This window comes from Perognathus longimembris, chromosome 13 (assembly GCF_023159225.1).
Source record: "Perognathus longimembris pacificus isolate PPM17 chromosome 13, ASM2315922v1, whole genome shotgun sequence".
NCBI lineage: Eukaryota > Metazoa > Chordata > Mammalia > Rodentia > Heteromyidae > Perognathus > Perognathus longimembris.
The window spans coordinates 12,774,175-12,796,406 of NC_063173.1; the positions used below are offsets into that span (position 1 = coordinate 12,774,175).

Below are 22,232 nucleotides of genomic sequence, written 5' to 3' on the forward strand. Positions count from 1 at the left end.
ATAAATGAATTTAAAAAGCAAAAAGAAAAGAAAAGAAAAAGAAATACCCCACCTGGTTTGGTCTGTGAATTTCCAAATAAGCTTCCAGTATTGTTGCTAGAACCAAATGCAGATGTTCCAAATGCCCCTCCACTAGTGGTGCCAAAGCCAGTGTCTGAAAAAATTAAAATCCCACTAAATTATAAACCCTATTAAATTAAAACTCAGATAAAATCTACACCAAGTAAATGAATGAAAAAGGTTTAATATCTTTTTTTTTTTTAACCAGCCTTGAGGCTTGAACTGTGGGACTAGGTGCTGTCCCTGGGCTTCTTTTGCTCAAGGTTAGTGCTCTACTGCTTTGAGCCACAGAACTACTTTTGGTTTACTGGTGATTAATTGGAGGTAACAGTCTCATGGACTTTCCTGCCCAGGCTAGCTTTGAACCATGTTCCTCAAATCCTGCAGCTATGTATAAATTTTTTAACAAAGGTTAAAAGTAAATAAGAAGCCAGTACCAGTGGCTTAGACTTGTAATCCTAACTCCTCAAGAGGCTGAGATAACAGGATCATGGTTTGAAGCCAGTACAGGCAGAAAAGTCTATGAGACTAAATCACCAATTAACTAGCAAAATGCCAGACTAGGATTACAGACTAGGATGAGCCACCGGTGCCCAACTCATTTGCTTCTTTAAAGCATAGTTTCCCTTTCTTTAAAAAAAAATACTTGTAATAATATCAGTCTTTGTCTGATAGACCAACACCTGGGTCTTATTAATGGTTATTTCTGTGGTCTATTCCTATGTTTGAGTTATACTTTAATGTTTGTCTCATTAACAATACTTTTTAAAAAATGGAACTGGGTACTGGTAGCTCATGCTTGTAATCCTAGGTACTCAGGAGACTGAGATCTGAGGGTCAAGGGTAAAAGCCATGCATTCGAGGAAAAGTCCATGAAGTAGAGCTGTGGCTCAAACGGTAGAGCACAAGCACTAGACTTGAACAAAAAAAAATCTCAGGGACAGCACTCAAACTCTTCGTTCAAGCCCCAGGAGACAGACAGACAGACAGACAGACAGACAGACACACACACACACACACACACACACCCCACCCCACCCCCCCCTCTGGAAAGTTTGATAATAAATAGTGGCAAGTCTGGATAAAGTGTTTCCCCTCCACTGCCTCCTCCCAAGGGAAACCCAAAACAGGCTGCTTTTCCCTTTATTTTTAAAAACGTACTTTGTCCAAATGTTGATGTTGTGCCAAAGCCACTTGTACTACCCCCAAAGGGGGTTCCAAATGACTTATTAAACATCTTCAAAATAAGTCTTTGCTTCAGAATGCTAGAAAAAAAGAAAAAATATCAGTTTTTAAAGGCCACTCAATATAATACCATTGTTTCAAGAAAACTATCATTCTCAAAAACAAGAAATCTATCATTCTGCAAATTTATTAAGACCTCTAGGAACTATATAGAGCATATACTCTTGTTAAATGTTCTAAAACTCTACATAATGTTTTAAGATGTTCTTTAGTCCATGCCGCTCTTGAGATGACCAGTACTGTAACATGAGGTTTAAAGTCCAGTTATTACCAACAACAGCCATACCTTCAAAAAAATGTTCTTTTAACTTTTTTGGGAGGTGGTGGAGTTGCTCAGAATTAAACCCAAGGCCTCAAAAGTACAAGGTAAATGCTGTACCACTGAGCTATACTCTAGCCCTCAATGTGGTTTGTTTTGTTTTTAATTTAGCTATCCTTTAGTAAAGTTTTCTAGTCTAAGACCAAATTTTGATATTAGGAAGCTTGTATTATTTTTCCTATTTTCAATACTATTGTAATAACAAATGCTTGCCTAATTACAGATATTTACCCTCCAAATTCCAAATCCCTGATATTCTGGTATACTGATGCTCTGAGAATACTAAATACTGTTCTCTATGGTCCCTTATTTATCTTCAACTTCTGAGAACATTAATCATTGAAATCCTTTGATAAAATCCCTTTAGGGCTGAGTATATAGAAAAACGCTAGACTGCTTATCTAGCATGTACAAGGTCCTGTGTTCAACCCCCAGCACCTAAACAACTGACAATCAACCAACCAATCAGCAAAAGCAAGCAAATCTCTCATTTCACATAGATGATTTCCCTCCAGTATCCAAACTATGCCCTGGACACTTAATTGGGTTAAACTATTCCAATAACTGTAAAGGGAAGTTTGGAGGGGTTTCCCCATTTGCTGTGAATAAAAGCAAGCCAACAGTATAGTTTATGCAAATATAATAGCTTCATTCAGACATATCCTAATGTTCCCTTTCTTGCACCGAATGTAATAATGTCCTTCTAAACAAATAAACAAAAAAAGATCTTTCTCCCTGAATAAATATTCCTTAAAAGATACATGCTGCCATTTACTCACTAACAAGAAAATAAGTGAAGTACTTTGTATTAAATATCAAAACTTTAGAGTCAAAGATGTTTACTGGATTTTTTTTGACAAGAATAGTGTCTTCTCTAAGTACATAATGGAAGAGTCCTGATCACATTTTGAGGTGAGTGCCAGTGGCACACCCCCATCATACTAGCTACTCAGGAGGATGAGATCTGAGGACCAAGGTTCAAAGCCAGACTGAGCTTTTAGTCCATGAAATTGTGACTCAAGTAGTAAGCGCCCCAGGACAGTACATAAAAAGCAGCTCCCCCCCCCCAATGTTGTAGAGATCTACTAGCACTTAAAGGTGTTATAACACTCAAATACCTTGTGCATATTGGAAAAGAGGGGGCTGTCCCTTAAAATCCATGATGCCTTACAGATAATTTACCCTCTAAAATGTCCTAAGGGGATAGAGACAAAACTCATTCAAGTATATAAGTAGAGTATCACAACAGAATTAAGCTGCAAGATTTTCAAACTATAACCCCTTAGGGTCCCATTGTAGAAAAACTGAACCCAGCCATGTGCCAGTGACTCATGTTTAGTAATCCTACTTTCTCAGAAGGCCAATCAAGAATTCGTTTGAGGACAACCCAGGCAAAAGTCCTCAAGATTCTATCTCTAAAATAATTAGTAAAAATCAGGATGGAGATGTGGCTCAGATGGCAGCAAGTATGAGGCCTTGAGTTTGATGCTAGTATGAGGATGATGAAGATGAGGGACTGAACCAAAATGTCAGGGGAGAATATAGACATCTCTGCATTTTGAAAAGGTTCAAGTGACTAAAGCATGTCTTCATAACTAGAGGTTTTATTTTGTTTTGTTTTTGCCAGTCCTGGGGCTTGAACTCAGGGCCTGAGCACTGTTCCTGGCTTCTTTTTGCTCAAGGCTAGTACTCTACCACTTAGCCACAGCACCCATTCTGGCTTTTTCCAGATATGTGGTGCTGAGGAATCGAACCCAGGGCTTCATGTATACTAGGCAAGCACTCTTGCCACTAGGCCATATTCCCAGCCCAATAACTAGAGGTTTTATTCATATAATCATCTTGTATAATGAGATCTACTTTGACTTTCCTGCCTTCCCAACTTATCAGATACTACAAAGTAATGATGATTCCAGGGGAAATATTCTTAGAAGTCTACACTTCTACTATTATGCTGACTTTTCAACAGTGCAAATTGATAGTTATAGCTGGGGACATGGCTCAAGTACTAGAACATCTAGCTATCAAGTGTGAGGCACTGAGCTCAAATCCTGGTATTCAAAAAAAATTAATTTCAGAATTGGTAGTTGCTAAGGGTTAGATGTCTCAACCAATGCTTCTTTTTCCCATCAACTACTACATCTACTTTACTGTATCTGTTGACTAAGATTTTGGGTCTAATACCAGGTAAAATAAAAACTTTTCAACTGTAATCTAGTAATGTTAAATTTTCCATCCATTTTCTTATTTATCCCAATTAGCAGAAATCTGTCCATGCAAATGTGACCTTTCTGTGCAATTAAAAAGTTGAGTAATATTTTTCTCCATAAAACACCCTTATGGAATGTTTACTTGGGTCTTAAGATACATTAGGTTTTATAGATATTTCATTCTATATCAAATTTTTATTTATTTGCAGTACTGGAATTTGAACTCATGGCCTTAAGCTTGCAAGGACGGCAATTCTACCCATGTGCCATTCCTACAATTCCAAAATTTGCTTTTTAATAATCTTACCCTAAAACAGAAACATATGATTAATAATACATTTCACAAACAAATTTGCAGTAGTAGTAAAGTATTATTATGTGACCAATCAATAAATGAGCATATGAACTGAGCAGATAGTCAAATGACTAATATATGTGAAAAAATTCTTAAGCATTAGAGAAATGCAAGCCAAAACTACAATTAGATTCCATCTTATTATAATAAGAATTGCTATGATCAAGAAACAAACAACAGGGCTGGGGATATAGACTAGTGGCAAGAGTGCCTGCCTCGGATACACGAAGCCCTAGGTTCGATTCCCCAGCACCACATATACAGAAAACGGCCAGAAGCGGCGCTGTGGCTCAAGTGGCAGAGTGCTAGCCTTGAGCGGGAAGAAGCCAGGGACAGTGCTCAGGCCCTGAGTTCAAGGCCCAGGACTGGCCAAAAACAAACAAAAAAAAAGAAACAAACAACAAATTGACAAGCTGGAGGACAGAGTCTCTTATTAACTGCTAGTATCAGTATAAATTACCCTAGTACCATAGGAATCAGTATGGAGGGACCTTAAAAAACTGGAAATAAGGGAAGGGGGGGTGTGGCATGAGGGAGGAGGTAACAAGTAGAACAAGAAATGTACTCACTGCCTTACATATGAATCTAACCCTTCTGTACCACACTTTGACAATAAAGAAAAAAAATTAAAAACAACTGGAAATAAGCCAGGTGCCAGTGGTTAACGTCTGTAATCCTAGCTATGCAGGGGGCTAAGATCTGAGGATTGTGGTTCTAAGTTAGCCCAGGAAGGTAAGTCCACGAAGACTCTTACCTCCAATTAGCCACCAAAAGAAGTTACAAGCGAGGGCTGGGAATATGGCCTAGTGGCAAGAGCACTTGCCTCCTACACATGAAGCTCTCAGTTCGATTCCCCAGCACCACATATATGGAAAACGGCCAGAAGGGGCGCTGTGGCTCAGGTGGCAGAGTGCTAGCCTTGAGCTGGAAGAAGCCAGGGACAGTGCTCAGGCCTTGAGTCCAAGGCCCAGGACTGGCAAAAAAAAAAAAGAAGTTACAAGCGGTATTGTGGCTCATGCAATAGAGCCAGCCTTGAACAAAAAAATACCAACGGATAGCTCCAAGACCCTGAGTTCAAGGCCCAGTACCAGCACCACCCTCAAAAAGTTTTTTTAATTATATTTATATTTAATTATATATTTTAAAATAAGAAAGAAAAGGATTATATAGGGGCTGGGAATATGGCCCAGTGGCAAGACTGGCAAAAAAAAAAAAAGAAAAAAAAAGATTAGAATATCTACATGATTCACCAGGTGCCGGTGGCTCACGCCTGTAATCCTAGCTACTCAGGAGGCTGAGATCTGAGGATCGCAGTTAGGAAAGTCCATGACCTTCTTTTTTTTTTTTAATTTTTAAATTAAAAAAAATTTTTTTGCCAGACCTGGAGCTTGAACCCAGGGCCTGAGCACTGTCCCTGGCTTCTTTTTGCTCAAGGCTAGCACTCTGCCACTTGAGCCACAGCGCCACTTCTGGCCATTTTCTGTATATGTGGTGGTGGGGAATTGAACCCAGGGCCTCATGTATACGAGGCAAGCACTCTTGCCACTAGGTCATATTCCCAGCCCTCCATTAGACTCTTTATCTCCACCAGAAAACCAGAAGTGGCACTGGGGCTCAAGTGAAAAAAAACAACACTCTGTATGACTCAACCATGCCACTTCTGCATACATACTCAGAGAATTAAGTCAGCCACTACAGTGATACTTGTATACCACATTAGTCCTGTCACTATTCTCAATAGCTACATTATAGAGTCCGTCAAGGTGCTAATTAATGGATAGAAAAATGCAGAAAATGTGGTATTTATACATAATGAAATTTACTTAGCTGCAAAAGTATTAAATTAATTGTTTCCTGGAAAATGGATAGAACTGAGAGGTTAGCATGATGTTTGCTCTCATTTGTGGGAACTAGGAGGAAACAAAACAAAAACATGAAGATTATGAAAGTAAAAGGGGATGTAGGAAGGGAAAGATGGTACGAAAAGTAAAAGAACAAATATGACCAAAGTACAGCTATATTCATGTATAAAAATGTCATGAGCTGTAGCTCATGCCTGTAATCCTACCCATCTAAGGATGGCAGCCAGCCCATGCAGGAAAGTCTGCAATTATCCGCAAAAAGCCAGTACTAGAGCTGTGGCTCAAGTGAAAAAATGCCAGCCGTGAGTGAAAAAGCCCAGGGACCGTGCTCAAGCCTTAAGGTCAAACCCTAGGACCAGAACTAGGGGAAAAAAAAAAAAGGTGATGGAACTTTTTACTAAGTACAAAAGGTGCTGATAAACCTTTACAAGTTATTTTTGCCAGTCCTGGGGCTTGAACCCAGGGCCTGAGCACTATCCCTGGCTTCATTTTGCTCAAGGCTAGCACTCTACCACTTGAGCCACAGTACCACTTCCAGCTTTTTCTGTGGATGTGGTGCTGAGGAATCGAACCCAGGGCTTCATGCATACTAGGCAAGCACTCTACCCCAAGCCACATTCCCAGCCCTTCAAGTTATTTTATATATTAACTCAGTAACTATAAGCTTGCTGGTATTGCACACACACTGGGACATGATGAATTATATATAGGAACCAAGTCATTCACATAATGAGGCCAAAGGAGGATACTTATAGGAGTGGTAGACAAAGTCTCAACAGCTATGTCCAAATGACCATACAGAATAATATTCTATGAAATGAACTCTAAGAAAAGGAAAGGAGACATCTTTTAGTTGCCATTGTTGCTGTTTTGCTTTTCTTTTCCTTTTATCTTGTTTGTTAGTTTGTATTTGGGAGGGTTTGGGAGGACACATAAAAGGTGGAACAAGGGTGAACAAATTCAACAGTGCTACTCACTAAACACTGTGCAAAATGAATTGGGATAGGGACTGGAGGATAAAACCAGGAGAGAGACAGGAAGGGAGACATGGTTCAAAAAGAATTGTACTGGGGCTGGGATTAGCTTAGTGGTAGAGTGCTTGCCTATCATTCATGAAGCCCTGAGATCAATTCCTCAGTACTATATAAACAGAAAAGGCCAGAAGTGGTGCTGTGGCTCTCAAGTGGTAGAATGCTAGCCTGTAACAAAAGGAAGCCAGGAACAGTGCTAAGGCGGAGTTCAAGCCCCAAGACTGGCAAAAAAAAAAAAAAAAAAAAAAGATTGTACTCATTACTCATTACATGATTCATGTAACTATAACCCTCTGTATATCAACTTCACACTAACAATGTCTTTTAAAAAGGTTGCTGATATGCACCACCAGTATTCTACAGATGAGAAAACAGGATTAGCTACTTAACAAGTTTTTTAAGTTTAAAAAGGTAAGTATACAAGGCTGGGAATATGGCCTAGTGGTAGAGTGCTGGCCTTGAGCAATAAGAAGCCAGGGCCAGTGCTCCCAGGACTGGCAACAAAAGCAAAACAAACAAACAAAATAAACAAAAAAAGGTGAGTAAGTGAAACTCATAAGTGGAACTCTAGTTTAACCTACATACTACCTTCCCATGGACACCCTCAATCCTAGGAAGCTAATAATTAACAAGCACGGAAATTTATCTGTTCCAGACCCCAATGAAAGCAGTAAATCCAATTTAGACTCATGTGGGGGAAAAAGCCTCTCACCCAAACCCAGCCTAACCTCTTAGTTATGGCAAAAATAAACTTAGAATTATCTCATACTGAGTATTTTCCTAAAATTATCACAGGGAAGCAACTCAACATTTTGGGGACAACTTCTGATCTCTACCATAGCAGCTAGAATAGGCAATACCTTTGCTCTTCAAATTATTCATTTCCCTTACTGTTATGCAAATGTCACTGGTCCAGTGAAAATTACCTGTTCCCTGCTCTTGCCCTCAACAATCTCCTAAATCACTTTCAAAACCTAGCTCAGGTGCTGGTGGCTCACGACTGTAATCCTAGCTACTTAGGGGGCTGAGATCTGAGGATTGTGGTTCAAAGCCAGCCCAGGCAGAAAAGTCTGTGAGACTCTTATTTCCAATAAACCATTCAAAAAGCTGGAAGTGGGGGCTGGGGACAAGACCTAGTGGCAAGAGTGCTTGCCTCGTATACATGAAGCCCTGGATTCAATTCCCCAGCACCACATATACAGAAAACGGCCAGAAGTGGCGCTGTGGCTCAAGTGGCAGAGCGCTAGCCTTGAACAAAAAAAAAGAAGCCAGGGACAGTGCTCAGGCCCTGAGTCCAAGCCCCAGGACTGGCCAAAAAAAAAAAGAGCTGGAAGTGGTGCTGTGGCTCAAGTGGTAGAGTGCTAGCCCTGAATACAGGAGGCTTAGGAACAGCACGTAAGTCCAGAGTTTAAGCCCCAGGACTCCCTGCTCCCCACACCAAATGTCATACTTCCTTAAGACATCCCTTCAGCAAAGGTATTCCCTGAACTTCCACAGAATATTATGATTTCTTTGAATATATCCTGATCCCCACTTGACTATGGAAAACAAACTTTCCTTTGGTTCTGGAGGATTTGTTATACCAGCTGCTGGAAAATGCTACCAGAAGTCAGCCCTCAGCTGTCAGTCCATGTCACAACTGCCTCCACTGAAGACTGTCTCATCCAAGGTCACACTTCCAACCTGAAACAGCCCATATGCATCAGTGCTAGTTGCCAACTTCATTAACACAACAAACATTATGGATAGGGGGTGTGAGATATTCAGTGGTAGACTGCTAGCCTAGCCTTTATGAGGCCCGGGGTTCCACCTCAGCAGAAAAAAAAGTAAGATGTCATATAACAATTCAGTTTGTCCATTATCCCTATTGCCGCTTAATTATCCCCTCTTTCACAGGGAAATGATTCAAGAACCCCAAGGCCCTAAATTCAAGGCCTAGTACCAGCATACACACAAAAAAAGAGAAACACAGAGACACAGAGAGGGAAGAAGGAAGGGAGGGAAAGGAGAGAGGGAAAAAAAAAGAAATAAAAAATAAACCTGAGCCGGGTGCATACCTATAATACTAGCTACTCAGGAGGTTAAGATCTGAGGATCACAGTTCAGCCAGGAAAATCCATGAGACTCCAATTGACCAATTAATCTCCAATTACACTCCAGAAAACCAGATGTGGTGCCATGACTCAAAGTGATAGAGTACTAGAATAGAGCAAAAAGAGCTCAGGGACAGCACCCAGGCCCTGAGTTCAAGCCTCACAACCAACAAATAAATCTGAAATACTGGTATACATCTAAAGTACTTTAATTTCACCCTTGATTTTATTGTCTTCTTTGCTCTGGACTTGAACCACAACCACATCACTTTTTCTTTTCTTTTCTCTGTGTGTGTGTGTGTGCATGTGTGTGCGTGTGTGTGCGTGCGTGTCTGCCTGTCTGTCTGTCTCCATCCTGGCACTTAAACTCAGGGTCTGGGTGCTCTCCCTGAGCTCTTTTGCTCAAGGCTAGTGTTCTACCTCTTGAGACACGTCCTGCTTTTTAAGTAGTTAATTTGGAGGTAAGAGTCTCATGTGGCTTTCTTCTTGGGCTGACTTTGAACTATAATCCTCAGATCTCAGCCTCCTGAGTAGCTAGGATCACAGGCATGAGCCACCAGTGCCCCCACTGCCTTAGTTATTTTTCAGATATGGTCTCCGGCTCTGGCTCTTTCCCCAGGACCAGCCTGGACATTTACACCTGCTATATAGCTGGGACAGGCATGTACCATGATGTGTAGCTCTGTGTGTGGGGGGGGGGGGTGCGCGCGCGCGTGTACGCAGGCCAGTATCGGGGCTTGAGTTCTGGTTATCCACTTTCTCACTGTTGGACTCTACCACCAAAACTATGCCTCCACTTCCAACTTTGGCTGGATTAACTTAGAACAGAGTTTCTCTGTCAGATCTCAGTCTCTTGAGCAGCTAGCATGGTAACTTTTTCTCTGGTACTGGACTAGAACCATGGTTCTCTGATCTCTGCCTCTTGAATATGTGGGATCACAGGCCTGAGTCACTATACCCAACAATCCTCAAATTAATATTTCAAGCTCTCTGATACAAGAAATAGGTACTCTTGCTAAGCGCCAGTGGCTCACTCCTTTAATGCTAGCTACTCAGGAGGTTGAGATTTTAGGATTGCAGTTCAAAGTCAACCTGGGCAGAAAAGTCCATGAGTCTCTTATCTCCAATTGACCACTAGAAAACCAGAAGACCTGTGGCTCAAAGTAGTAGAGCAGAAAAGCTCAGGGATAGTGCACAGGCCCTGAGTTCAAGCCCCACTAACGAAGGAAGGAAGGAAGGAAGGAAGGAAGGAAGGAAGGAAGGAAGGAGTCTTACTAACACATCCAGCAGTCCCATCTATAAATAGAAATATATTTTCCCACAGCTCCAAATGAAGCTTAGTTGATGTCCTGGTTTATATACTTAAACTGTTGGGGCACAATGACAGAAGTTTCCTGGCAGGGAACCAGTGGCTCGCTCACATCTGTACCACGCAGGAGGCTAAGATCTGAGGACCACAGTTTAAAACCAGACAGGGCAGTAAGTCTTTGAGATTCTTCTCCAGTTAGTCACTAAAAAGCCAGAAGTGGAGCTGTGGCTCAAGTGGTAGCCGGCTAGCCTTGAGCAAAAAAGCTCATATACGCTCACACACACACACACGCTCACACACACTCTCACACACAATTAGTTTTCTGCACAGAAATCTAATGAAATATGGTTTTTAAAAAAGCAACTGATGGGCTGGGAATATGGCCTAGTGGCAAGAGTGCTCATCTCATATACATGAAGCCCTGGGTTCGATTCCTCAGCACCACATATATAGAAAAAGCTGGAAGTGGCGCTGTGGCTCAAGTGGCAAAGTATGAGCCTTGAGCAAAAAGAAGCCAGGGACAGTGCTCAGGCCCTGAGTTCAAGCCCCAGTACTGGCAAAAACAAACAAACAAACAAAAAAGCAACTGCCAACTTTAAGTACTATCTCAATGACCAAGCAAGTTTCTAGACATTTCTAACTTTTTGCTCAATAACGTCAGAAAGTTACATAAATAGGAAGTAATTTTTCCTTCCCTCTTCATGGAATTCTTTTCACCAAAATCAGCAGAGAGTATAAACAGTTACTAATTGTTAGGTGAATGGACAAGTAAAGTCCTTTCCACCTTACAAATCATCTTCATATATTCTCTCATCTAATTTTCATGAAAATACTAAGGCAGGAATTACCATCTGCAGTTAAACTAAATGAAAAAAATGACTGCTAATAAGAAATACAAGGGAAGGAGGGATGGACAGAATTCCATAAGAAATTAGCCCAGTCTTGGTCACCTAATACTACTTGCTAACTTCTTGTTTCACAGTATCCTCTCTTTGATCAATTCCCTGGTCAAGCTGCAACGTTGATTAGAAATACCTACTCCTCTCTAAGTGTTGGTGCCTTTTCTTTCTAAAAACTTTTGGTCAAACATTACCTGCTTCATGAGAATGTTACAGATTAGACCCTTTAGGCTCTTACCAGTATAAAAACACTTCCCTTCCACGGCCCCTTTCCATACATATTATGTAAAGTAGTATCTCCCAGCTCTTCTTATTTATGTTCTTAGTTATACTTTCTCTTGAGAAAGTAATGCTGTTTTCTGCTTGGATAAAAAGCATTTTGACTTTGCTCAATGGTGAATAAATGAATGCTAAATAATCCATACTGTCTAATAGATTCCTCCTCATAGCATTTTGTTTATCCTTTCAACTGTTAAGGGTTAACCTAAGCTTGTCATTTTAGAAACAATGAAAATGCTACCTTTGGAGTAATCCAACTCAGAGTTGGGTACAGTTGTATGCACCTGTCATCCCAAACCAGGTAAAAGTCTGAGATCAGAATGATCACAATTTTAGCCAGAAGTCTTAAGACCTCATATCCAAGTAGGGCAGCAGTAGCTTGTATCTATAATCCCAGCAAAGATTAGAATAAGGTAAGCAGATCATGAGCAAAAACCTTATCTCAAAAATTACCATTAAAAAAACTGGGCCTGGAGCTGGGAATATGGCCTAGTGGAAGAGTGTTTCGTATACATGAAGCCCTGGGTTGGATTCCTCAGCACCACATATATAGAAAAAGCCAGAAGTGGCACTGTGGCTCAAGTGGTAGAGTGCTAGCCTTGAGCAAAAAGAAGCCAGGGACAGTGCTCAGGGGTGGCAAAAACAACAACAACAACAAAAAAAAACCCACGTGGGCCTGTCATCCTAGCTACTCAGGAGGTAGGGATCTGAGGATCTTGGTTCAAAGCCAGCAGCAAAGTCTGTGAGACTCTTATCTCCAATTAACCACCAGAAAACTGGAAGTGGTGCTGTGGCTCAAGTAGCAGAGTGTTAGCCTTGACCTGAGGGGCTCAGGGACAGCACCCAGGCTCAGAGTTCAAGCCCCACAACCAACAGAAACAAAAAACTTGGGCTGGAGGTCTGGCTCAATTGGCAGTCAGGCAAGCAAGCTCAAGATCCTGAGTTGAAACCTCTGAACTCCCCTGCCCCCCCCCCAATAAAATAGTGACTTTCTATCACAGGAAGAAAGACCAAAAGAAGGTGCTAAGTGATGAGTGGTTGCAATATATATTTATGGAGGATGAACTGTTTCTCATGAGCAGACAGCCCTAATTCAAATGTTCAATTCAACAACTAACCAATGATTTTCAAACATTTCTAGCTATGGAACCCGACACATAACACAGATAAGAAGAAGCTCCTCTGGCTAAAGAATAGGTGGATATTCAATACAACTGCACTAATTCAAAGAAGTATAGGGCTCATGAAATGGTGTGAAAAAAATCACTGTCCTAGATAGTGGTCTTCAAAGTACAACCCAAAACCTCTAGAGGTAACCAACATTTCTTTTCACTTGGTCTAAAGCCAAAACGATTTCATAATAAAACGAAGCCATAGTAAATCAGTTATTGTGTCAAGGCTTGAAGGAGGATCATTTCCTCAGCCCAGGAGTTCAAGACCAGCCTGGGCAACAAAATAAAAGCAAGGACAAAAAAAAAAAGAAAGAAAGAAACTGGGATGCAAAAGAGTATAAGGCCAGGTGCTGGTGGCTCACACCTGTAATCCTAGCTACTCAGGAGGCTAAACTGAGGATCTTAATTTGAAGCCAAGCAGAAGAAGAAAAGTCCATGAGACTCTTTTCTTGAACTAATTAGCAAAAAACCGTAAGTTTAGCAAAAATGCACAAAAGCTCAAGGATAGCACTTAAGCCCTGAATTCAAGCCCTAAGGCAGGCACAAAAGAGGGAGAGCGAGAGACAGAGAGACAGAGAGAGAATGCAACAGGGTGTAAAAAATGCTGGACCTTGAGAATCAAGCAAGGAAGTGGCTCCAAACTGTACTAGGCCCTTGAATTCTTCACTGTCACTGTCATCAACTTATAGTACAAAACGTTTCACTTAAGAATGTCCTTAATGTAGCAGAGAAAATTAGTTATTGTATCAATTCTCAACATTTCAATGCACTTAACATTTAGTACAATTATTCTTTGGAATTAGAGGAAAAATACTCAAAAGGCACTTGTGCAAGGTTGGTTCAAGGAAAAACACTTGTGTGATTACTTTTGAAAGCTGAATTAGCTCTTTTTTAGTAGAACACTTATTTCAAAGAAAGCTTGACAAACTATGGTTAAGATTTAATGCAAAAACTGTATTTTAAAAACTTATAATTGTCAGGCTGGGGAATATGGCCTAGCGGCAAGAGTGCTTGCCTCGTATACATGAAGCCCTAGGTTCGATTCCTCAGCACCACATATATAGAAAACGGCCAGAAGTGGCACTGTGGCTGGGGATATGGCCTAGTGGCAAGAGTGCTTGTCTCGTATACATGAGGCCCTGGGTTCAATTCCCCAGCACCACATATATAGAAAATGGCCAGAAGTGGCGCTGTGGCTCAAGTGGCAGAGTGCTAGCTTTGAGCGGGAAGAAGCCAGGGACAGTGCTCAGGCCCTGAGTCCAAGCCCCAGGACTGGCCAAAAAAAAAAAATAAGTGGCACTGTGGCTCAAGTGGCAAAGTGCCTTGAGCAAAAGAAGCCAGGGACAGTGCTCAGGCTCTGAGTCCAAGCCACAGGACTGGCAAAACAAATAAACAAACAAAAACTTATAATTGTCACCAGAAGCTTGTCCACTTCTCCAATTCTTAAATGACTGATGATGTGGACAGAAATAGCAACAACTGTATAATTTGTCAACATGTAAATCTGCATAACTCAATGAGCCAATAATTCCCAAATGACTCAATGCATGATGTTATAAAATCATGTATGAGTAATGATACAAAATGCAAAATGGCCAATAACTTTTAAAGTAGAATCACATATAAGTCCAGTGACATTGTTTCAAATTCTGTATTATAAAGAAGCTATACATGCCTGTAATCCCAGCTACCTAGGGGGCTGAGATCTAAGGACTGTGGTGACTTTCCAATTAACCACCAAAAAGCCAGAAGTGGAGCTTTAGCTCAAATGTTGAGTGCCAGCCTTCAGTAAAAATAGTCGCTGGGACAGTGCTGAAGCCCTGAATTCAAGCCACAGGGCAGGAACAAAAAATAAATAAAATAATCTACACAAACATTTGAATTACATTGTCAAAGAACACAATTATCAAAAGGTCATTAAAATATTCCTCTAGGCACCGGTCTTAAGCTTGTAATTCTAGATACTCAAGAGGCTGAGATCTGAGGAGTGGGGTTCAAAACCACTCCCGGCAGAAAAGTCCTCCTGAGACTTGCCTCCAATTAACCACTCAAAAACTGGAAGTGGGGCTGTGGCAAAGTGGTAGAGTGCTAAATCTTTAGCAAAAGAGCTTAGGGACACTCCCAGGCCTGGAGTTTCAGCCCCATAGCCTGGGGTGGGGATGGGATGGGATATACATATATTCCAACTACTTATCAATTTGAGGCTGTTTGCTTCACACCTCACATACTTCAAGGTCAACTGTTAAAAGTATAAAAGAGGCCTGGGAATATATGGCCTGGTGGCAAGAGTGCTTGCATCATATACATGAAGCCCTAGGTTCAACTCCTCAGTACCACATTATAGAAAACAGCCAGAAGTGGCACTGTGGCTCAAGTGGCAGAGTGCTAGACCTGAGAAAAAAAAAAAAAAAAAGAAGCCAGGAACAGTGCTCAGGCTCTTAGTTCAAGGCCCAGGACTGGCAAAAAAAAAAAAAAGTATAAAAGACCAGATACATCAGTGATTAGACTTTCTCAGTAAACTTTATTTAAAATTACTTCTGTTAACATGAGCTTTTTCCTTGGCAGTACTGAGACTTGTTTTTGTGCCCATAACAACACTTGAACTCTAAGCCTCTCCCTTATCTTTTCTGGTGTTTTGGGCTTTTTGTTGTTGTTGTTGTTGTTCAAGGTTGGTGCACTACTACTTGAGCCACACCTCCACTTCTGGCTTTTTCTGGTTAATTGAAGATAAAAACCCTCCAGGAATTTGCCTGAGCTGGCTTTGAACCACAATCCTTAGATCTTGATCTTCTGCGTATCTAGGATTCCAGGTATAAGCCACTAGACCATCGCCCCCCCAATCCTGGGGTTTGTGCTTGGGACCTCCCAACTGACAGGCAGAAGCACTCGTTTGGTAGGAAGACTACCACTGAGCTCTGTCTCTAGCCCGACCAAAGTAGGTAGGTAGAGAGACAGACAGACATCTCAATCTTCTAAATAGCACACAACTCACATGAAATCTTTTGGCAATGTTAAGTTTTAAGGAGTCTAGAAACCACCAAACTTAACATTTTCCTAGACTATTGCAATAACCTCTTAAATCTGTCTGCCTATCTCCAATTTCACATTTTCTTTTATGCTAATATCCTATCCTTCAGGATAATCTCAGTTTCAGACTTAGGTAGTTAGAGCTACTTTTTGTGTGTGTATGCCCGTCCAGGGCACTGTCCCTGAGCTTTATTTTTGTTCAAGACTAGCATAGACCTACATTTTAAGTGATGACCTCCCAACTAAAAATTACAAGTGTTTTCCATTATACTAAGTAAAAATTCTTCAATATGACGAATAGTTCTCAGTATTTGTTAAATTATTGGGTAAAAAGTGACAAGACTCCCCCATCACTACATACTTCTGTAGCATCAAATTTATCAATGAGATGGAATCATACATCATATTTAAAATATTAATTCAAGTTTTACCCCTTCCATAAAAATATATTGGTTTCAGCCAGAAGTGGCACTGTGGCTCAAGTGGCAGAGTGCTAGCCTTGAGCAAAAAGAAGCCAGGGACAGTGCTCAGGCCCTGAGTTCAAGGCCCAGGACTGGCAAAAATAAAATAAAATTATATATATATGCATATATATATGTTGAAGTTGAAAAATATATTGGTTGAACTGCCTACTCACTTTCAAGAAAGATCTTGATTTCTTCTGTGGCAAAAAAAAAAAAAAGGAACTCTACAATAGAAATAAAAAGAAGGGGGAAAAAAGTGACTCTTAAGGGCTGGGAATGTGGCTTAGTGGTACAGTGCTTGCCTAGCATGCATGATGTTTGATTTCTTAGTACCACATAAACAGAAAAAGCCAGAAATGGAGCTGTGACTCAAGTGGTAGAGTGCTAAGTGGTAAGAGTGCTAGCGTTGAGCAAAAGCAGCTCAGGAACAGTGCCTAGGCCCTGAGTTCAAGACTGAGGACTGGCAAAAAAAAAAAAAAAAAGTGACTCTTAGATTTTCAGCTTCTCAAGGTCCAAATTTGACCATTTTAAGAGTTTTTCATGAAAGTCATTATGGTGATGCACATCTGAAAACTCAAACTAGATAAGCTGAGATAAAGGTATGGTTTACTAGAATATTGGTAATATATTATCCCTACAGCAGTGATTTCAATCAGGATAATTTTGACTGTTTCTTGAATCTTTCTTGGCTATTAAAATATGGAGAACTATTATGAGGTTATCTATCAGGCGGGAGGAAAGCTGCTAAATATTATACACAAAAAAGACCCATATTTGAGAATTCTCTGATCCAAATACAGTATTATCCAAACTAAGAAATCCTGCTTTCCAGACATATTATGTACCAAATACATAGATCAATTCCAACCACAATGAACTAAGTTTTCAGTAAACATTTTTCAAACCTTGCTTCTAAAACTGACTTTGCTAGTTGAATCTTTCAACAAATTGCATAATTACAGATTAACTTTATTAGAAATCAGATCAATACAACTACATATTATCTTCTAGATTAACTGCCACAATATAAGTAATATCATTAATGTCTTCCAAACTGAATTTGTTTTCCTACAAGTTCTACTTACATCTACTTACATAATTATCTAGGAGCTTGGGGGGGGGGGATTCAACAATGACACAAAATATCATGTAACATAAACAGTATGGGTCCCTTCCAGCTTCTTTTCTATTTTTTAGGTTCAAGTTCTCCATATTTAGTCATTCAAGCAAACACAACTTCATATTTATCCATTCAAGCAAACACAACTTACTATGGACCTACTTACTATGTGCCAAGTAACCTATAAAGATAAACAGCATAATAAACAGATAAATGCAAAATGACATGTGCTATAAATAGAAATATCAAATGGGTGTTATGAAAATTTATAAGGCAAAGAATGCCAGGAAAGGCTTCCCAGAAGAGGGTGATGCTTGAACTGAGAAAATGTTAGAGAAAACATACCCTGCTCACATTTTAATATTTAGACAGCAGATCTCTTCCTCTCTTAAGCACAAGTCTTTAAATAATGCTTTGTTATATCAACAACAAAGTGACAATGTGATTCAGACAGACAAAAGTGGCAATTAAGTTCATTTTATCAAATTTAAATTCAAAATTAAATTCATCAGTCAAAAGTAATTTCATCATCAATGTTCTTTAGCCTATCCAAACTCTGATATTTCTCCTAGTTTTTATTTATTTTTGTTGTCTGTCCTCCAGCTCCAGAACTGAAGCAAGCCTCCCTTCTGAGATACAGGTAGCTGGCACTACAATGCATTTCCCATACCCACCTTCCCAGCTTGGATTGGATTTGCTTTTTAAATGTCCTAACTATTTCTACCAAGTAAACTTTCACCTGGTTGACTAGCATTACTTTCTATTTTTATTTTTTGCCAGTCCTGGGGCTTGAACTCACCGCCAGGGAACTGTCCCTGAGCTTCTTTTGCTCAAGGCTAGCACTCTACCACTTGAGCCACAGCGCCTCAAGATGACTTGTCTCCAATGCAATTAGAACTGACTTTTTTTGCCAGTCCTGGAGCTTGAACTCTGAGCTTTAAGCTATCCCTTAGCATATTTTTCCCCCTCAAAGTTGGCACTCTACCACTTGAGGCTTTTTGCTGGTTAATTGGCGACAAGTCTCAAGGGCTTTCCTGCTCCTGTTGGTTTTGAACCGCGACCCTCAGATCTCAGCCTCCTAAGTAGCTAGGAGTACAGCCATGAGCCACCGGTGCCCGGACCAAACTGACATTCTTTAGCCAACTTTTATGTTTAGGTCTCAAAATCTAGCGTTGGTAGCACTTACTAACGTCGCTTCTACCATAATATGAACAGAGATGCTAGAACTAAGATACAAATGCTACTAAAGACCAAGTCTACATCTATCAAATGCCTCTGTACCCTTCCCCCACCAAGGAGAATACCCGATAAAAGAAGTCTGGAAACATACCAGGTGAAATAGAAAATTTTTTAGACTTGAGACAGGGAAATCTGACATTCAATCCTACTCTGGGCCTCCTTATCTTCCTCTAACAAAACTTACAGGTGATGTAGAGTAGGCGGCTTGACTTAAAAATAGTCTAAGGCCCTTTGCGCTATAGTAATCTAGAAATCCAATTACTCTTTGAAGAACAGAAAAAAAAATATTTTACTTACTGAACAGACCTCCCCCCCTCAACCCCCAGAAAAACTAATGAACTCAGACTCACCCATCCTAACCCTCGGGGTGTCCTCAGATCTCCTACGGAGAAGTCAGAAATTTTAAGCCCATCACCCGTGAGGGTCTAAGAAGTGCGGGGAAGACCCCACTCAGGACTCCAAGCGCAGCCCCCGCGCAGGCCGACCCATCGCGGGTTCCGAAGTCGCCCACCCAGCGAATGAATGAATAGCACCAGAGAAATGGACGCCCCCACGGCGAGGGCTGACACCAGAGACCCCGAGTCGGGACCCCACCCGTGTCGACTCCCTCCCCGAGCCCCGACGAGCTCAGCAACGGGACCACGGGCCCCGCCCCCTCCCCAAAGCCAGGAGGTGCGTGCCGGGGCGCGAGACTCGGGAGCACCGAGGGCCCGGGACGCCCCGCGCACCCGCCTGCCCTGAGGGGAGGAGAAGCCTGACGGTCCGGGCGCCGCCGTTCCGGCCTCAGACTCACCGTGATGCGTTGGGGGAGGGGGAGCGTCAGGAGTGAGGGCTCAGGCCCCACCGCCACCCGCCGCTCACAGAGCAGCGCGCGGCCGCCAGGAAACCGTCGCCACTGCCCACCGCCACCACCGTTACCGACCGCCGCTTCGGGCGTAGCGCGCAGAGGGCCCGACTGCGTCACACGCAGCCCGCCGTCAGAGGCTCGCTCCCAGAGCTCCGCCCTAGTCGTCTGCGCATTGGCGGACACGGCCGCCACTCTACGTTCTTCTGGTTCGTCATTGGCCAACGAGGCTTTTGAAACTGAGCGTGAAGGCGGCCTTGGGGGTGGGGGAAAGGAGCGAGGAGGAAGAGGAGGGGCGTGAGGAGTTAGGGGAAGGAAAGAGGGAGGAACCGTGGGAGGGACATGGAGTCCCACCCCTTCGCGCGGCGGTTGGGTGGAGGAGCGCCGTGACGTCACAGAGACGCCCTCGAAATGGACTAGTGAGTGGTTAGATTGGTGTGCACGGGGGCGGGGTGTGGAAATAGAGTGGTGATGCCGTAAGAAGACCCCGCCCCCTTCCTTGGAGCGCTCAGACTCGGCTGTGGAAGCTCCGGCCAATCAGAGGGAAGGCTCGAGGATGGCATGGTAACTATTCTACCCTTCTCTAGCCCCAGTCGGCGGGCGGTGACGGGAAGGCTTCCTAGTCACCTTCCACATGCTTCCTGGCTAGGCCACGTGCGGGACTGCAGGACACTCCTGGGAGGCCTCTTCTGACTACATAGCTTGTCTGTGGTTGTTCTCAGGCCCCAAATCGCCGCCTGCTTTTCTCCTGACCCCTGCCAGTCACAGCAACCCCCTCTGATTTCCTGCATATTAAGAAATGCCCCGAGGGAGTGGTCTGCCTTGGGGCCTGATACAAATGAGAATTCTTGGAGCTTCTGTGAGGCATGGTTCTAATGTTGTCACTTCAAGGTTATGTTTTTGACAGCTGGTCTGAGTTGAGCTAATGTTTGTAGAGGCCTCGGTTAGAACCTTGCCACTTTGTATCCTGTTCATTCTTTTTCTGTATTCTGTGCGGCAGAGCGGGGTCTTGAAAGTTAGAGCTTTGTTTTCTTTGCTTTTTTTTTTTTTTTTTTTTTTAAACAGAGGCTCTAGGTAGACTGGGCTGGACTGAAGCTTGAGATCCTTTAGCCTCAGTTTCCAAGATGCTGGGATTATAAGGCCTTCACGACTACCCCAGGCTCAACTGCATTATCATCCTTGTAGAGTTTTTTTCTTGTGGTCTAGCCTAGAGCAGAAACTTGGTAGTATAAGGGGGGAGGAGTGGAAGTGAAATTAAATATCTTTATTAGTGGCTGAAGGTCATACACTGAATAGTTGGGCTGTGTTACACTTCACCACCACCTCCTAGAATATCAACACAAAATTAAATTTTCCCAAAATTTGGAGTGTTAGTTTTCAGTGGTAGAAAGGTATTCACATCTATAATCCCATCTACCTGTGAAACATAGATTGGGAGAATCACAGGTGCAAGGTTAGCACAGGCAAAAAGTTAGTGAGACCCCCTCCCCACCATCTCAACCAATATGTATTAGACAAGGAGTGTCTGTGGTCTCAGCTGTGGCCATTGGTAGGACAACTACAATCAAGTCCAGAAGGGAAAAGCATGAAAAATAAAGCAAAAAGGGGCTAGAATAGTATCAGTGGTAGAGTTCTTCCCTAGCAAGCACCAAGCCCTAAGTTCCAACCCGAGTACTACCAAAAATAGAGAGATAGATGGTTGACTTGTTAAAAATGAAGTCATTGGGGGCTGGGGATATGGCCTAGTGGTAGAGTGCTCGCCTCGTATACATGAGGCCCTGGGTTCAATTCCCCAGCACCACATATATAGAAAACAGCCAGAAGTGGCACTGTGGCTCAAGTGGCAGAGTGCTAGCCTTGAGCAAAAAGAAGCCAGGGACAGTGCTCAGGCCCTGAATCCAAGCCCCAGGACTGCCCCCCCCCCCACAAAATGAAATCATTGCTGGATGACAGTGGCTCATGCCTGTGATCCTAACTACTCAGGAGGCTGAGATGCAGATGACCAAAGTTCAGTGTTACTCTAGGAAGAAAAGTCTGTGAGACTCCATCTCCAAAATAACCAACAAGAAGCAGGGCTAGAGTGTGGCTCACACTGTAGAGCAGCACCAGCCAAGCAAGCTTAAGTGAGCCCAAGGCCCTGAATTCAAACCCAGAATGACAAAAAGGAAAAAAAAGATTGTAGAAATAGGATTAAGACAATGGGGAAACATATAATACATGGTAGGTATTAAATAAATGCTTGAAGTAAATGCAATGTATGGAGAGCCAAACAGGAAGGCTAACTTAAATATCTAACTGCAGTCGCATTGCCATCACTCCTTTGTCCAAACACTCTTGCTTCCCTACCACCTTCCCTTGTCTTTGCTGAGTGAAGGAGTGTATACCTTAATCTCAGCACTCAAGAGACAGGCCAGAGGATTTCAAGTTTCTACCAACCCAGGCTTACACACACACACACACACACACACACACACACACACACACACACACATACACACACTCATCCTAATCCTGGGGCTTGAACTCAGGGCCTGCAGCACTGCCCCTGAGCTGCTTTTGCTCAAGGCTAGCACAGAACTGCTTCCAGCTTTTTCCTGTTTATATGGTACTTTGGCTTATGCTTGCTAGGCAAGCACTCTATCACTAAGCTACCATCCCAGCCCCCAGGCTACATCTTTTGGAGACAAAGTCTCCAAAAATGTTA

General features: G+C 42.2%; 1 protein-coding gene across 3 annotated transcripts in view; it reads right to left on the bottom strand.

Annotated features, from left to right (window-relative positions):
- The window catches only part of Nup98 (nucleoporin 98 and 96 precursor), a 99,948-nt gene extending 80,317 nt beyond the window's left edge, over positions 1 to 19,631 (bottom strand). For all 3 annotated transcript variants that reach the window (XM_048361054.1, XM_048361053.1, XM_048361052.1), the window contains exons 1-3: positions 19,478 to 19,631; positions 1,222 to 1,325; positions 53 to 154 (exon numbers count right to left, since the gene is read on the bottom strand). In XM_048361054.1, the coding sequence (XP_048217011.1) occupies positions 53 to 154; positions 1,222 to 1,297 (178 nt within the window). In that variant the 5' untranslated portion in view covers positions 1,298 to 1,325; positions 19,478 to 19,631. The remainder of the gene's footprint in view (positions 1 to 52; positions 155 to 1,221; positions 1,326 to 19,477) is intronic.
- Between the last annotated feature and the right edge of the window lie 2,601 nt (positions 19,632 to 22,232).